Below are 18,396 nucleotides of genomic sequence, written 5' to 3' on the forward strand. Positions count from 1 at the left end.
TAGAATTTTAGAATTTTAGAATTTTAGAATTTTAGAATTTTAGAATTTTAGAATTTTAGAATTTTAGAATTTTAGAATTTTAGAATTTTAGAATTTTAGAATTTTAGAATTTTAGAATTTTAGAATTTTAGAATTTTAGAATTTTAGAATTTTAGAATTTTAGAATTTTAGAATTTTAGAATTTTAGAATTTTAGAATTTTTTTAGAATTTTAGAATTTTAGAATTTTAGAATTTTAGAATTTTAGAATTTTAGAATTTTAGAATTTTAGAATTTTAGAATTTTAGAATTTTAGAATTTTAGAATTTTAGAATTTTAGAATTTTAGAATTTAGAATTTTAGAATTTTAGAATTTTAGAATTTTAGAATTTTAGAATTTTAGAATTTTAGAATTTTAGAATTTTAGAATTTTAGAATTTTAGAATTTTAGAATTTTAGAATTTTAGAATTTTAGAATTTTAGAATTTTAGAATTTTAGAATTTTAGAATTTTAGAATTTTAGAATTTTAGAATTTTATCTGTCACTATTGAATTAATTTGTCAATCGAAATCTAAACCTTACAATTCTGAGACGGCAGTGGGTTAGGATGCTATCCGGCAATCTCCGGGTGAATAAATGTCCGTTTGTTCAACCAACCCACAAAAAATCACTTACCTCGTTTACTTCAAAGTTCTCGCTCGCAGCACAGGCCACGTGTAGATTAACGTTGATGTTCCCTAAAACAAAACCAACCGTTACGTCCCGTTTTAAACCGATTCTACCCATGAACTCACCTCCCGTCCCCTCACAGCTCGGATCCTTCGCCGTAAAGTGCACTTTTAGCGCTTGCTCCTTGTAATCGACCAGCGCCGTCAAATTCTTATCGCAAAGTTGGATTTTCCCGCGCTTCAGTTCCTCCGAAACGCTGCCCTTGCTCGGGCTGACCTGCAGTTCCCCGGAAGCAAAGATCTTCTGCAGCGTGATCGTAGCACCCGTTTCAGCGTTGAATACTTCACAGGCCTTTGGTCGGAACTCCGCCACCACACCCGGGCAAATCACGTTCGTTGGCCACTCGAACCGGTAGTGGCAGTCGTGGAGGATTTCCTGCAGGATCGGGTTGCCGTGACCCGCTTTGGGCGCGCAGTAGAACTCAATCTCCGTCGACAGGTCGGTGGCGTTGTCCTGCGGACAGTGATCCCCGCGTAGGTACTTGAGGTGGGCACGATCGCCTACGACCACCAGCGATGCGTCCGGATAGCCGAGTGAGAGCTCGTTGGTTGGTGTTTTGTCCGTGGGGCGCTGCTCGGCCACACAAGCCGCGGAACCTCCGCGACATCCCAGGCCAAACTCCGAGAGGAGAGGGCGGCAAACGTTGAGGAAGAACTTTTGCTGCTTATTTTTGACGGCGGTTAGCGTGTCGTTGACATCGGCCAGATAGTTCCGTTGAGATGAAATCAGCGGAGTGAGGTCGAGTTCGCGGTCGTTCGACAGGTTCATCGCGGAGCAGGAAATGTTTCGCAAACAGGCCAGCTCCGTCTCGAGCTGTACGATCAGTTCACATCCGGTGTTCTCGACCACCTTCGGCGGAGGGGTGGTCTGGCCTTTATCGGTTTCGCAGATGAATTCGATCTTGGTTGACCAGCGGGCGTTGCTCGACTGGTTGCAGACTGCGCCGGATTCGTAGCGCAGGTATGGCGCACCGGTAATGTTGTACCGGAGATCGGCGTTGATGTTCCCCAGTGAAACTGTTTGGGAATTGACCGAGGAGATCTCGCACGATCCTAGAAATATATTTTGAGATTAGTTTTGAAAATAGCAACGGAATCCAAATCTACTCACCCGGACACTGCGTATCCGACGTTTTACAAATAGCAAACTCGTACGTCCTGTTCGCCTCCACCAGCTTAATCTGCTTCCCAGCCAACGAGCTCATGTTGAACACGAACCCACTGTTCGGGTCAACGACGACACAAAACTCGCGCTTCTTGCAGGCTAACGACGTTCGCCACGTGAACAAATGCGTGCAGCCTTCCTTGCCCAGATATTCCGGCCCAAAATCCGTTGCCGCTTCGTCACATTCGAAGAAGATCTTCGAGTTCTGGCACTTGTCCTCGGCGGAAGCGAGATTCATAACTAATTTCTCATCTTCAATTGTCGGATTGGCGTCCGTCTGTCCATAATCGTGGTACTTTTTCGTATAATCAGACTCGCTGTCATTCACGTGACAAACGCTGCTCCCAATCGGACACATGGTCATGTGGCCATAATGAACCGGTTTACAAGCGGTAACGGAAAAATGCGACCCATTCCGATCCGGAACTCGATGGTTTAGCTGACTCAGCGGAAGCAGGTTGAACACGTGACCGGAAGGATCCCGCACGGCACACTCATTCGCCCGCACCCTCTCCGGAAGTGGCGCGCAAGCGTGCTTCGTTCGCCAAAAGATAAAGTAATTGCACTGATCGTCCGAGTACGGCACCACACTCATCGGCTCCGGTTCCGGCGCGTAGCTGCACATCAGTATAATATCCAGCGAGTAGTTCTTCCCGTTCCTGCAGGCATCCCCGCCGCTAAAGTTAAAGTGCAACCGGCCATCAATCAGCTGCAGCGTAGATTCCCGGGCCAGCAGCACCTCAGATTTGTCCTGGCGCAGAAGACAGGCGGCACCGCCGGACACGCCGTTGCAGGGCCGCTTCAGGTGGTCGCACACGTCGAAAGTGAACGTTTCACCAATGTCCGATTTGATGTGGTGCACCAGGTCCGAGTCAAGCGTTGTGAGGTTGAAGGTGATGTTGTACAGCGGTTCCTGGACGAGGCAGTTTTTGCTGTTGAGGACCTGGAAGTTAGAGAAATTTTAGTGAGCCTTTTGAAAGATTTTTTTTTGTGGAGAAATGAGAAAACTCGGATTCTAAAAAATGCAATAACAAAATTTCTAGTTTCAGGATTATTATCCAGATTGCTATCAGGAAGACCTCTCAGAACGACTCGTTGAGGTCGCTCGCTCGGTCTGTCGAGCGTGTAAATTTACGCTGAGTAAATTTACAGAAACGCTCGCACGGTTTCAAAATCTTTTCAAATTTCAAGGCGTTGAAACCGAAACCACCGACAAGTAAAGCGGAGAAGCAGAGTCCTGCAGTTCCAGTATTCACGCCGGCGGAGTTTCTTCCCCTGCCGGGAGCGGAAAATCCAAGGATCGCCCTCGACCCGCAGGAAGCAACAAAGGAAGCAGTGGCTCCCGAGACGGTGGAGCTACGGAGAAGGAAGCTGGGGAAGTGCTCTACAGTTCGGCTGAGCTGTGGGGCATGTTCTCCGAGTACATCGCCAGGTTCAAGACCTGCAAGACCCGCTTGGATCAAGTAACCCCTGTCAGTTACATGATCTCCAAGTAAGCAAGACACTTTAACGACCCCCGGGTCTTTTGTGGGCTCTGTTGCAAGTTTCTGCTCATTTCTAGGCATCCGAAGGTTATGTGTGGTGAGTCACCCAAAACCTCTTTTACGCAAATGGACCGACGTTTTACTTCCCCATCCGATAGAAGGCCAGGAGGATAAGGCGGGAATCGAACTCGCACCCCATAGCATCTTAAGGATCGGCAGCCGAAGCCGCTAACCACCGCGCCACGAGGCCCTCCAAGTACGGAGTTTTATTTTTATTTTTTTTATTATTATATATTAGTTTTAACCGATCCTCAGCCCTAACCTGGTCACAGCACCCAAAAGGTCCTAATAAAAATAAGTTAAGAACAAAAAAAAACTCTCTTCGATTAATGTGAAACTTTGCTCTAAGGGTATTTTGGTCCCTGACATAAACCCGAAGTTAATATGTTCATACCTCGTGTCGTTGGGGCTGTACGTCGAATTTGAGGCACTTTTACATAAAATTTTACGCTCGATTCGAAGACGTATAAAAATAATCCCAAAAAATATTTTGCCCTGAAAAAAGTCTTACTAGCAGGATATCGTAGCCAAACAAAATTACAATCACAATTTCTCTTTTTTTATTGATAGCTTATTTTTATTAGGTCCTTCTAGGTGCTGCGACTAGGTTAGGAGTAGGGCTAGTGATTTTTCGCGATTTCGTGGAATCCGCGTAATCCGTGAAATTTACCCCTGGCCGTGAAATTTAGTAAATACTGTGAAATGCCACAAAATTTTTAATAATTTAGAAAAATATTTTTTAAGACCAATAAAGCATTGATTTTTTTACTAGTTCCCAAACATAAAAAATGCAAGGTAAATTGAGAAATGATTCTTTTTTAAATATTGTTCATTACAATATTTTTCGATGTACAGATAATTCATTACAAAATTTCCAGCAAAATTTCTTGAATCCGTAAAATTAAAAAAGAATGTAAAAGAACGCTATCAAAAACTACAGTAAAAAAAACAATGAGCAAGCGAAAATGATTTTTTGCGATTATTCAATCCCTGACAGCCAGTGATGTTAAAATACCAAACTATCAGCTCTCATCAAATACAAGTATCAATCCTGAATACTCATGCCTCAAATACAGCTGCTCTTTTATCCGTATTTCCATCCACTAACATTTCCATCAACTTCCCAGTTACTCTACCTCTGGTAGTAGCCGGCGCCGGTACCGATCAGAGCCTTTAAGAAGTTGCGAAACTAGGAAAGACACTTATCTCCCATGGCTCGTAGCTGTTACTTCTGAAGGTCCTGGTCAATAACGGAGTAGCAACTGCGGGTGGGCACGTATACTTATGCTAAAACTATTTTGAAAATCCTCGAAAGAAGGCTAACATTGCATAAAAGCAGAATATTCAATATTACCCGGGTATTAGGTGGTGACAGCCCTCGCGCTGCTTCTAATGACCCATTTCAGAATGGCAGAGATCCTAGCGGCCCAATTCCGAGGTGATTGGGCATTGTCTGGCCCCGCCTAAACATAGAGCAAGAACCAGACGGGTCCTCGAACTATCTTTAAACTTCTAATCCCATCAGGCAAAACAGGGATCAGCGCGTATTTAATATTTAATTGTTGAAAAGCAGGCAAAATGTGAAAATTTCAGTTCATCAAGTTTCTGGTTTCTGGTTGTCCTAAGCACCCGAGAGTTGTCCCCTATTTTGCTCGTATGCGTCCGAAATATATTGAGCAGCTTAATCTTATTCCTGACGACACGACTCACATCCTGGCGTCAGATATGCTGGCAATTCTTGGTCAGCTGCTGCTTCAGCATGATATCCACGTTCTCCGACCAACCTTCTAGCTGTACTTCTTCTCCATCTGCAACACCTTCTCCAGTACCAATGGCTTGAGCGCTGCTTGATGACACTTCCAATAATATTCCTTGGCAAACTGCTTTTATTTCTTCCGCACTATTTGATTTTTCTAACGAGTTGAATACCACCCTTAAGGTAAGAACAAGATTGTCCGTCAGACCTGGACGCAAACGCAAAATTTTGCGCCTGTCATAATAGCCTGCCAGTCATCGACCATTGAACAAAGCAACCCCTGTAGATTGTTCGACTGACAGTTGATGGAAAAATCGAACTGGCACAGCGTTCTGCGTTCATCACTGCGTCGAACGGACAATCTTGCTCTTAGCTTTAGAACGAGCTAGCCCACATCTCACTAATACTACTGCAAGAGCGAAGCCGCCGCGATGAACTGTCAAACCCTTGACCAAGTGGCGTAGAAAACAAAAATCGCGAAAAAACTGCTCAAATTCTCAAAATTGCAGGAAATCTACATATTGTATAATCTTTTCACTACTTTCCACGCGATTTGCTATAAAAACTGCCGACTAAAAAATTCAAATTCCGCGGACCGCACACCGCCAGCTTCTGCTCTCGATGACAGGGCTGCCAACTCTCACCTATAACCAAGAGTCCTGATTGCTCCAAAAGTCTCTGTCACTCGCGAAACAGAATATCAATGACACATTTGGTAGCAATTTCCATCATGCCAAATTCTAATTGACGGCAAACTGTTGCATTGCAGGCCAAGTGCTCTCTCCTCTCTGAGCTTATTCGTGTATGACTCGGGTTGACGGACGGAGCAGGAAAAGAAATTCACGAAGTATTTGTTTCATTGAGTGAAGCGATTGACCAAGCTGCTGGCAGCCAGCGTGTCGTGTTCGCTCGCAAATGGTTGCGCGCTCTAGTCGGCAATTATTCGTTCGGTGATGAGTGAATGATTTCTGATTTTTGAACTGAGAATTAGGACCTTTTTGCTTATAATTTTGTGGAAGACACCAAATCGCTCAGAAAATTCCTTCTAGAGATACAAATTTTGAATATGTAAGTAGGGGAAATTCTCGTATGTTTGGCAGGTTAAGCACTCGCTCCTAACTCAATCCAATTGGCTGATTTGGGACCATCCATAAACCACGTGGACACTTTTTTGGGAATCTCGAACCCCCCCCCCCCCCCCTTCGTGGACAATTGTCCATACAAAAAAAAATCTTTTTTGTATGAAGCGTGGACAATCGCCATACCCCCCCCCCCCCCCTAAAGTGTCCACGTGGTTTATGGATGGTCCCTTTTCACTATTTGAACAACTAATTTTTCAAAACTTTTGATAGAAACTTGCTTGCTTACTTTTTATTGAGCAATTTATCACTCGAGTTCAGTTGAAAACGCTTTTAATTAGCTTTATTTGAATGTCAAAGTTCTGACCTGCCAACATTAGAGGCACGCTGGAATTAGATGCTATTCCCCTACACACAAAGAAAAATTACTCTAAATTTAAAAAGATCGTTCGTTGAATTAAAAGTTCGCGTTGGTGAATATTCGTAGAAAGTTCAAACATTTCAATTTAAAAGTTGGAAAGTTTTGGATACTACCATGCATTTATGGGACAAAATCGTTGTATTGGTAAAAGTATTTTACTTTTAATTGGAAAAGAAACCTTTTATGGCAAGAATACACAACATTTAGCACTACAGGGATAATTTCAAAAAAATGTGCTTGGTTTTTTTACATTTATTTAAAAAAAAATAAACATTATGTTAGAAAAAAACACTTTTTGCCTTTCTTACTAAAGAAAGGTATAGGGTTTGCTTTTGGCTCCGACTCCAAATCAAGCTTCGTTCCCAAATCATTTCTCGAGAAATATTCATTCCAAAAATCTGCAAAAAATCATGGACGATCGATTTTCGACGCCCGATCGTTTGACAATGACAGAATTGGTCTATCTTCAATATCCGAATTTTGGCGTTTTATTTACTGTAGAACACGCGTGACGTCCGTGTGTGGTAAAAAAGTGCTCAATTTTGTGGTAGGGGGTTTCTCAGAGCCCACATTATGGATTTAAGCTCTCTTGGGCGCATTTGAAAGGGGATGTGCTGAACCTGAACCAGTTCCATACCAAATTTGAATTTATCCATTTTTTAAGGGGACTCGGAGTGTGTTTTCACCTGATCAGGCGGTTTTCAAATGAAAATTCGGTCGAAAATTGAAGTATTGAAATTGTTTATTTATCCAAAAAAATACATTTTTCGAGCCCTACATCCTCCCAAATTTTCATCCATGTCGGTAATGTGGTTCTTGATTTACAGCTTGTGGACTAATTTACTGTGAGGGGGAAAAAACCCTAAAAAAGGTAAAAGCCGATTTTCACCAGATGCCAAAACTATTCCTTTGGCATTTTATTTAATTTTTTTTTTCTCCATATCATAATCTAGACCATAATCGAAGTTCTGAAACAAATTTGACCTCATTCGGATTTACCGTTCAGATTTTAGAAAATTTCCATTTTTGCCTTTCTTACTAAAGAAAGGTTTTCTTACTCTTGCTAGTGCCTTAGTTAAAGAAATAATTGTTCCTAAGTGGATTATGATGCAACACACAGCTGTAAAGAACTCCAAAACTCTGTTATGCACTTCAAAATAACTCATTGTATCTTGATTATTCACCAATAAAACCGAATTGAATTGAATTGAATACTAAAGAAAGGTATAGGGTTTGCTTTTGGCACCGACTCCAAATCAAGCTTCGTTTCCAAATCATTTCTCGAGAAATATTCATTCGAAAAATCTGTAAAAAATCATGGACGATCGATTTTCGTCGCCTCGTCGCCTCGTCGACAATTCAAGTTGAGCTTCACATGCAGACGCGAGCAATGCTGGCGCATTTTCAAAACAAGAAAAAAACTTTTAATGTAGCAAATTTTAACAACTTTTTAATTCAAAAGTAAGTTACTTTTGTCATTACCGTAATATTTTTTGTGTGTACCATTTTGTATGGACAGCTGCAAAAATTGCATAAAGAGTTGTATGGGTAAAATGACTTCTTCCCCCAAATAGTTTGACGCACTTTTTTGTGACTTTAGAGCTCAATGGATTATGTTGACATAAATCAAAAATGTAAAAAAACACTCTCAAAACTGAAAACAACTGTCAGTTCAAGAAAAACAGCAAATATGCCAAAGATAATGTTTAGAGGTTGTAAAATCGGCTTAAAACTGCAAATAAAAACAAAAACTTAAAGAAACGAGAAAAAAGTGTTAATGCATTGGCTCAGTTCATCCAAAGCCATGTCGGAATCATCATAATATCATCATCCTCTTTCAATAACAAAATCGCATTCCCCTTTTAGCTTCCACGCCGTTCAGCGCAGACACCGACACCGATAACGAGCAGAAAACGTGTGCTTATCTGTTTTGCTGCCCATACCCACCCAATTCAGTGATGTGTAAGCAAATTAAACCCGACATCAACAACAACAAACGAGAGCAAATACTCACGAGACTGCTCCCGAGCGATCCTGCAGGAAGCAAGGCCACCGCTTCCACCACCGCCACCATCAGAAACAGCTGAACCGAAGAAGTTGTTATCAATTTCGACGTTGTTGTCCTCCTCGGCGGCGCCTGCCGGGGGAGGATTATCGATTTTTCCACCGCCGTGCCGTCACGGCCATGGCCATCACCTCCGCTTGTTGACATGGTTTTTCACGCGACCTTGTGTCTTCTCCTAACTACTTTCGTGTGTGCTAATGTTGAGTTGTTTTCACTAGAACTGAGCTGTTTTCTAAATTAGCACCATTCTCAAGCAGACTTGCCTTTTTGTTTTCGATCTTCTATCGCGATTTGTATCACAAACAATTTTCAACAAGTGTGCTCTCTCTACGACGAGTTCACCTTTAGCTATATGAAGCTTAATACACACACAGCGGACTACCACCAAGTGTGGTGTAAATTTAGTATTTACACACCTTTCGGGGTTGACACAAATACGTGAACCACTGATAAGAGAGCCTTATCCACCAAGTGCACCTTGTTTTGAACAAAGAACGGCCTCACTTTGAATTTTTTAGCACTGAAATCTTCCTCAAATCAGCTTTCCCAACCTTTCTTCAAAAAATGCACCAAAAATCCCTTAATTTTCCTCTCTTCCTGATTTCATATCGATTCGCAATTACGTCCGTTCAAAACCACCTGCGACCGCACTATAATCTACTGCCGACTCGGTGTTGTTTAGTTGTAGTACCGTGCCGCACTCTTTGGTTCAGTTAGCTGTGACGAACACTCTCTGCTGGCTCTGCACTGCTACGCGTTGAGTCGGCGATTCACCAGCACTCCAAGAAAGTGTAAGAGAGAGAGAGAGGGACCTGGAAAACAGACATAATGTGGCGATTAGTAAAACTGTAGTGTGGAAAAATGTAAAAAAATTGGAAAACGTTGCAGGTTTAGTTTGGGCGGTGTTGCCATTTCATTTTGATTTTTTTGTAAAATGTCGATTAAACATTACATTAAAACGACAGTTTTGGAAACAGCAATGTCCCATCCATATGGCGTGTGCAGATTCAGATCTGTGTTGATAGATGAGTCATCACTGCGGTTAACTTTACGCAGTATGTCTGGCAGCATAAGTGTTCGTTGTGTATCAATACAATGGCACACAATAGATGTTTAAATTCATAAATCAATACAGGGCTTTAACGCGAGAGTCAAATAATAACCAGAATCGACCAAAAAGATGCAGTGGTAATGTTACAGTCATAACCAAAATGACAAAGACGAAGAAAATATATTGAACCCACGAGCTTACCAGTTATTAGCTGAGAGCACCTTCCGCTTCGGCGGTAGATCACCGATTGAAGCTCGCATTAAAAAAGACACGTGTTTATATAGGGTTGGCTAGTTCTTCAAGTCGGCACTTGGTGGCGCATGTGAGCCGAGCTGAGCGCCTTTCGCCTGAAAACTCCAGACACAAGAAGTTCGGGCAAAACTGGTTTTGCTAAAATCTTTCTAGAACATTGGGTAGACAACAACCTCTGGTCCGCGACTGCTTTTAATAAAAAGTTCTATGACTGATCGTTTAGGCTGTTTATGAATTGTTGAATAAATTAAATGAGTGTCTTAATTTAAAAATAAAGCCTGAGATAAAATTTTCACATTTTACAATCGTATATTTGTTTAAAAATGTAACTGAATCAACATTTTATTTGGATTTTGCCTTTTAATGTTTCAGAACTGATCAAATATTTAAATAAAAATGGCACAATCTAATCTAATCTAATCTAATCTAATCTAACACAAACGCAGCCAGTCCGATGAAAGCATGCTGGAAAGTCTTGTGATTAGATTACGCCCCAAGCACTTTTCTTGTCAATATTAATAATTGCAGTACATCCGAGAACACCCGAAAATGTATTGCAAAAATTAAAGCGGCCAGCCCTACTGCGTTGTGTTTACCGCAGAGAGGATTCTGAGAACGGATCACATTTCACAGAATCTACAGGGGAGGAGGGATGCGTGGACATACCGTACCAAACGCTCCGATTTATGATTGCAGTGGTGTTGTGTAGGGTGTTAAGTGTAATAATACATAATTATTAATTTATATTCAATTTATAATGAATTACCAGCATACCCTGCTGAAAACAATATTTGGTTATAAATGGAGACGCATAAAGAACAGAAGCAGGATGATAAAGATAGTTAAAGTTAAAAAATTAATTGACTTTAAAACAGGAAGGTAGAAGAATTGAATTAGGATTTTACATGAATAAATAAAACGAAGAAAAGAGTGAACGAAAACTAAGAGTAGTAGGAGAAAAGTCAAATAATTCATAAATTCTTTGAAAAGGATGCACTGCTCAGGATGTCCCGGACGCGCAAGATCGTGAAACCGAGTCTCATTAAAACTGGACCTAAACTAGAAGCGGCTTTTTCAGGATAATCCTTCGCCGACAAAATATCACAGCAACAGCATCCACTTTTGATAACGATTAACCTAACGCTTACTGTTTCTCACGCTTTTCCATTTATCGCGTTGAACAGTTCGAATTTCACTACTACAAGATCGAAGCTTGAATATCTACCCCCTGTGACGAAACGAGATGGCGATCCCCTGCGATGAAAAGAGGTACGATTTGGACTTGCATCCAAGTTATCTCAGAAAGTTTTATGCAACCTATGCCCATTGAAAAAAATGTCTCCGGAACGACGGAAAATGAAACAGCGCCGAAGCAAATGTCAAATGGCATGAAAACCAAAATGAAAACTTTTTTTTAAATTTGATTTTTTTGTGGATAATCTTCAAAATTAGGCAAACACTTCACTTGATACCCATAATATGAACTTTAAATAAAATGTTAACACCAAATTTACACCGCAGAGTCACGCCAACTTCGCAAAAATCGTATCGAAATGAAGAGCAATAAATGAACGAACCGACGCGTTTCGTATACACGGAAACTCTCTCATATTTAAATAAAAATGGCACAAGAAAACAAAATTATCCAATCTGCAAAAATGTGAAATAAATTAAAAAACTTGACTAACAAATCACAAAAAAGACACTGAACATAAAATTCGAAAATAATAACTGCTATATACTAATGATCGATGCAAAAATGTAAGAAAAATAAAAATTGAGGCCTAAATCTAAGTCAAGAAACCAGAGAATAGAGATTAACAAAGTTTAAAAAACTTTGAAAAATAACGAATTGGGTCCTAAAATTAAGCTTAAATTTGTGATAGTATTGTCCATATTATCAGCTTATTAAATAAGCTTCTGAGTACAATGACCCTTTGTACGACCTGAAACGGTTTTAAATGAATTTTTCTATCAAATTAAAAAAAATATCTTTACGGCCCTTTTTACATAAAAGATTCTACTTGACAGGTCGTCCAAGGAGACCACAGTTGATACATCGAAAAAATGTTTATGTCCCTCGACTCTGACCAAAGTCGAAGGGGGAGGAAGGTGGGACACCAGCCCAGATGTTTTGCATTCATTGGTTTTCAAAATATCAAAGTATTGACGAAAATTATTTTTTTCGCAAAACACATTTTTTTGCGGTACATCGGAATTTCACAAAAGAGCAATTCTCTACCAAAACCGGAAATGGATTTTACTAGTATTTTTTTATTTGACTCAAACTTTGTGGGGGCCATCCCCCTATAAGTTATTTTGTGTCATTGGTTAACCCATACAAGTCTCCATACAATTTTGGCCGCTGTTCATACAAAATGATACTTAAATATTCAAACATTTGTAACTTTTAAGTGAATGTTTTGATCCATTTGGTGTCTTCAGCAAAGTTGTAGGTATTGTTGAGGACTATTTAGAAAAAAAGTTGGTACACGGAAAAAATGTCTTTTTTCTCACAAAAGCAAAATTTCCCAAAATACGTATTTTTTGATTTTGAAAAAAAAAATATGTTTTAGGGGCCAAAAATCCGCCACTATTGAGTCATAGAGAAGGCGGTCAAAAAATCTTCCACTGAGTTATGATTTTTTGAGAATTTCATACAAACAATTTTTTGATTCAACTTTTTTTATGTTAAATTGAATTCGCCGGAACCCTTTGCTGTTTTCAAGATATAGTCACCAAATGTTTGATTTTAGCGAAATATTTGCAGTTTTTCGGCAGACCATTTCCAAAAATTTTTTTTTTGAAAAGTTCAGAAAATTTACTATAACATTGTCTAAAAGACACTAAGGATCTCTCTCTCTCTGGTTGCTGAGATCATCTGCTCAAAGGAAAAGAAACGTGAAAATGGAAGTTTTCTAAGTATCACCCAAAAAACCCACCATTTTCTAATGTCGATATATCGATAGCAACTAATGGTCCGATTTTCAATGTTAAGGCTGGACGATTTTGACTTTTTGACATTTTAAAGTTAAGTTTGTCTTATACTTCTAGAAAAACACATAAAATCTAGTCCTTTGTTCGGAAACTCATCAAAAACAACACCAAGTCTGTTTGTCCCATCGTTACACTTCTGCACATAATAGAGATATCCACACGCGAGAGTGTGTTATTTTGTAACAAAATTTTCACGCAGACATAGGCAAATCGAGTAGAATAACTCGTCGGTCAAAATCAGCTGTGTCCTTTTTTATATCACGCGCGAGAGTGTGTGAGTTTGTAACAAAATTTACACGCAGACATAGGCAAATCGAGTAGAATGATTCGTCTGTCAAAATCAGCTGTGTCCTTTGTTATACCACGAGCACGTGGTAAACAGCTGGTTTTTACAGACGATTGATCTACTCGATTTGCCTATGTCTGCGTAAAAAAAGTGTAAACAAAATCAGCTGCTTGGAATTCAGCCAATCACAATCGTTCAAAACCAAAACAATAGACACCCTGCGTCGAGATGGATCTTCTACGGTCTTAGACGTCAACAGACAGAGCAAAGGAAAAAAAACCAAAACAATACTTCAAATACAAATACTAACACAGAATGATGGTGTGCGTGAGAGAAACCGTGGAGATCTCTATAGAGCTTTATGACGTTTCGCGTACGCACACTAGCGCACCATTTGGTTTTGCTGGCTGACAAAATTTAACCTCACTTTATTTTCGTGTACGTACACGCAATACATACGCACGTAGAATGCTCTATTGTCCCACCAAGTATTTTCTCTCATAGAATCATTAGTTTAACGAAGCATTATGCCTTGTTTACCTGTTGTATAGCAAGAGGATCATAAATAAGAGTGATAAACTACTAACTGGGGCGATTAGGGACACATAGGACGGATAGGAACCCACGGGACTATTATGCGTAGAAACACAGAAATCGGTCGAAAAATTTCAATAGAGTTTTTCTCAGTTGCACTTTTTAGACCATGGGACAATTAGGTCCTAAAATGAAGCTTAGATTGCTGATATTATTGTTTACAGCGATAAAGCTTGTTTTTCTGAGTACAATGACCCTTTGTACGACCACAAAGAGTTTAAAATGGATTTTTAAATCAATTTTGAAAAATTAACCTCGCGGTCCTTCTTGACAGAAAAGCTCCAACTTGACAGCTCGTTCCAAGGGGACCATAGTTGATTCATCTAAAAAATGTTGTCTTGTCAAAAAAAAATTTGCGTTAAAATGAAAAAAAGTGATCAGAAATGGATTGTAATTGTGTTTTTTACCGTTGTACATAAAAATTGACATAGGGCTTTAGTACCCAATTATGGGTAGAACGGCAGTGCTGCTCATTTAAAATTTAACTTCCTTCCAAAGTGCGTATACAGCTAAAAACATGAAACATTCGTGAAATTTTCCGATCTTTTTGAAAACAATATTCTGAATATTTTTTTAATCAAGACTAACATTTCAAAGGGGCATAATAATATTGTACAACCCTGGTTATAGAAAAATGGAAATTTATTGAAGATTGAAACCGACGACGTTGAAACTGTTTGTTGAAGAATTCCGGGTTTCGCATTCGCATTCGCATTCGCATGGAGATGGTGATCTTAGCGGGTTGCAGACTGGATTTCGTCATGTATGTGTGATAATTGTCCAGCCCAGGTTGCTTAGAAATTGATTAGAGGGAATTAAAACCAATTCTACCAGAACAGGACAGGTAGCACCATGAAAGCCATCCATTGCCGGCCGCTCCCATCTCCACCATTCACCGGGAGAGGAATAAGGATTAGGAGCACGGGAAGTGTTGATGCTGAACTTACTTAGAAAAAGGTAGCGAAACCGCAGGCTCTTTTTCCCAACCTTATTGTGGAACTCGATCAAACTGATCATTTGATCAAATTTAATCGAATTTAAACAACAAGGATGCGTAAATGTCGCGTGGAGTTGGTAGTTGTGATGGGTAAAGGTCTGGGATTCGCCCTAAGCAAGCGATACGACCATTGGCAAAAATGAAGTTAACTGTTAGATTTTTATTCTCAAGGCAAGCAATCGGATGCTGCTGTTGAGACAATTCCCGTTTAGATTAAGTGAAGTTTATTATTTTAACAGGATTGAAAATTTATTCTCAAAGCAAGCAGTCGGATGCTGTTGCTGAGAAAGTGTTATTATTATTTCAGTGTATTTTATATTTTAATCCCGACGCGAATATTTGTTTGAGATCTAATCTTAGACAGCCGGCTGTGGAAAGATAAGATCCATGCGCCTTAATTTCAATCATCATTTATTCCAATGCGATTCATTTTTACGTTTACGGAAGCAGCAAAATTAATAAAAAGGGACCATCCATAAACCACGTGGACACTTAAGGGGAAAGGAGGAGGGGGGGGGGGGGGTTTCTGGCGAATGTCCACACTTCATACAGAAAAAGATTTCATTAGTATGGACAATTGACCACAAGGTGGAGGGGGGGGGCGGTGAAGGGGGTTTGAGATTTAAAAAAAAAAAAGAGTCCACGTGGTTCATGGATTGTCCCAAACCGAAAACTAACGTGTGTTAACTGCGGGAAAATATGCATTAGCAAACCGACAACAACCAGAGCATCCCACAACAAGCCACCCTTCCCCCTCAAGCCCACCCACCATAGCAGCTGAAAAGAGAACAAAAAAGAACGCTCTCACCCGATGCATCAGCGACATCCTCGAGTCCAACTGTAGACGAAAGCTTTCAAACTCTCACAGAGAGCCGCCGGGCCGGCCCCGCTCAGCAGCTCTTCACACCAACAAATTGCACAGCCTCTCCTTATTTTTTCTTGCAAGAGCAAAAGCTCTTTTTCTGCAGCACACACACACACACTATCCGTTTCGTCGATTTTTCTTCATCTCTGTAAATGTCATCTCACGGCCAACCTCTCGCAAGTTACTCGAACCAATACTCTCACCCAACACAAATCTCTCCAACTATGCTTCTCTTCGTCGATTTTTCTCTCTTCTGCTTGCCTCCTGTCAAATATGGCTGAACAATTTGTACCAAAACAACACAATTTAAATCGCGATTAAACACATTCTAACACCTATTATCACTGATATTCCACATTTCCCGTGTGACTCTCTTCACTAACTAACGAATTAAACTACTTTTGCCGCGAATACGCCAATTTTTCACCGAAAAAAAGCGAAGATACCGGGAGCATCACACAAACGCGACATGCTCTTTTCCCTAGGGGGGTCTCCTCTCCTTTGTTGAAGAATTCCGGGTTTTGGTAAAAAACATTTCATCATTTTCTGCAAAATAACTCGAACCGGACCCACACCGGACCCCACCACTCCCTTAAAATATAATCATTCGCCAAACATACACTAAGTCTTACACAACCAACCACATCTGATTCGGAGCGTTTGGTACGGTATGTCCACGCATCCTTCCTCCCCTGTAGATTCTGTGAAATGTGTGCCGTTCTCAAAATCCTCTCTGCGGTAAACACAACGCAGCAGGGCTGGCCGCTTTAATTTTTGCAATACGATTTCGGGTGTTATCGGATATATTGCAATTATCAGATAAGTGCTCGAGGCGTAATCTTATAACAAGACTTTCCAGCATGCTTTCATCGGACTGGCTGCGTTTGTGTTAAATTAAATTTGATTTAGGTAGTTGAATATCCTAAACTAAAGAAATAAAAATAGTAAAAATACCCACATTTTTTTAAGTTTGTCAACTGGCACCACAGATTTTCCCAACCAACACAAACGCAACCAAAATGCATTCATTTTACACACAACTTTGCAAGAGCGATGTTGGTATTACTTTTTCGCGAAAATTTTTCTTCATAAAAAGCACTTTTTTTTTGTTTCTGTCAGCTGATATTGCGACAAAAGAAACCGCGAGTCATCGACGGGGTGACTCATATTTTGCATTTATTTAGAGCGAGTCCTTCAAAAAGAAGAAATAATTATTATTCGTTTTCATTTCAGAGATAAGAGCAAAATTCTTTAAAATATTTGCTACACCCAAAATGACATCGACAAAAGTGCTTTATTTGCCTTAATTTGACGATGAGTACCTTTTTGCTGAATCCACTGCTGACTGAATCTAAAGAACCGACAAATATTTCGCAGTCCTGTGATAACTTGATAACTTCAACTAGAAAACACTTCGAAGAAACTCACTCGCGACGACCGAGACCGTTCAAGAACCCGCTCCGGATCGAAATCGAACCGAACTGACGGCGTTTTTGTTTTGCTTTGCAGATTCTTTGGTGTGTTTTCCTCTTTCGCGTTGTGCAAAACAAAAAGGGCGCACGCTTGAAGGTGTGTGTGTGCGTGACATTTACAAACTGTCAAACGCGAAAAAGCCGCAAAACGCCCTTCAGAAACGAGCACAGTGCAAAAAAAATAAGGGAGTTTGGGGAAAATTTTTGCCTTTTTCACATTTTCCACAAAACTTTCATTATTGTTTAGTTTTTTGTTAAAATTCTGGAAATCTTAAACACATTTTCAAGCTGTAATTTATGGTTGAATCTATCTAGGGACCATCCATAAACCACGTGGACACTTTAGGGGGGGGGGGGTATGGCGATTGTCCACGCTCCATACAAAAAAGATTTTTTTTGTATGGACAATTGTCCACGAGGGGGGGGGGGTTCGAGATTACCAAAAAAGTGTTCACGTGGTTTATGAATGGTCCCCTAACCCCGAGCTCACGCACACTATAGCACACCATTTGTTTTGCTGGCGGGTACAAAATTTAACCTCAATGTTTTTCGAGTACGTACATTAGCCCGGGTCAAAAAAATTAAAGTTGCTCAAATCAAAAATTATATGAGATTGCCCGAAAGAGTAATCAAAATGGAGGCTCAGGCCAAAATTTCAGCCCATTTGGTTGAAAACTGGCTTGCCTTGAGCAGGAACAAGTTTAAATGGGAATTAACCCGTAAAATTGGAGCATTTAGGTAAATTGCTATGTACAAGACAGCCGTTAACAAATGACGACTTTTGCATACCATGGGGTCCTAGGGGATGGTCTGGGGAACAATTCCTCCGAAGGGTGCAAGACGATCCGAGGCCCCTGGACTTGCCTTGAACCGGATTCATTCCGGCGTCGCAGAAATTCTCATGGTCCCAGCTAAATGTATAGGGAAAAATCAAAGCACACTAAGAAGGCTGCCTCGATCAGAGGACGCCACATGGCAATCAGTCACCACGTGGCAGGAAAATAACTCCAAAATCGACTTCAAAATTACATTTAGCGTTGTTAAGGTGTTTTTGATCAAATATCTGGTTGAATAAAGTGTCCTAGAAATAACAAAACCACTTTAAAAGCAAAAATTGATGATACCCTCCTGCCACGTGGTGGCTG

General features: G+C 40.3%; 1 protein-coding gene across 5 annotated transcripts in view; it reads right to left on the minus strand.

Annotated features, from left to right (window-relative positions):
- Window positions 1–17,287, minus strand: part of LOC120432354 (cation-independent mannose-6-phosphate receptor) — a 259,577-nt gene extending 242,290 nt beyond the window's left edge. For 2 of the 5 annotated variants that reach the window (XR_008212785.1, XM_052711698.1), the window contains exons 1-5: window positions 17,102–17,270; window positions 8,687–9,549; window positions 1,819–2,815; window positions 774–1,760; window positions 655–716 (exon numbers count right to left, since the gene is read on the minus strand). Coding sequence is in view for 4 of the 5 variants with exons in the window: in XM_052711698.1 (XP_052567658.1) it covers window positions 655–716; window positions 774–1,760; window positions 1,819–2,815; window positions 8,687–8,884 (2,244 nt within the window). In the remaining variant the exon portion in view is untranslated. Of the gene's footprint in view, window positions 1–654; window positions 717–773; window positions 1,761–1,818; window positions 2,816–8,686; window positions 9,550–17,101 lie in introns of all 5 variants that reach the window. The other 3 variants (XM_052711700.1, XM_052711701.1, XM_052711699.1) reach the window with 2 other exon arrangements.
- Window positions 17,288–18,396: the final 1,109 nt, after the last annotated feature.

The sequence above is a fragment of the Culex pipiens genome, chromosome 1, assembly GCF_016801865.2.
Source record: "Culex pipiens pallens isolate TS chromosome 1, TS_CPP_V2, whole genome shotgun sequence".
Taxonomy (NCBI): Eukaryota; Metazoa; Arthropoda; class Insecta; order Diptera; family Culicidae; genus Culex; species Culex pipiens.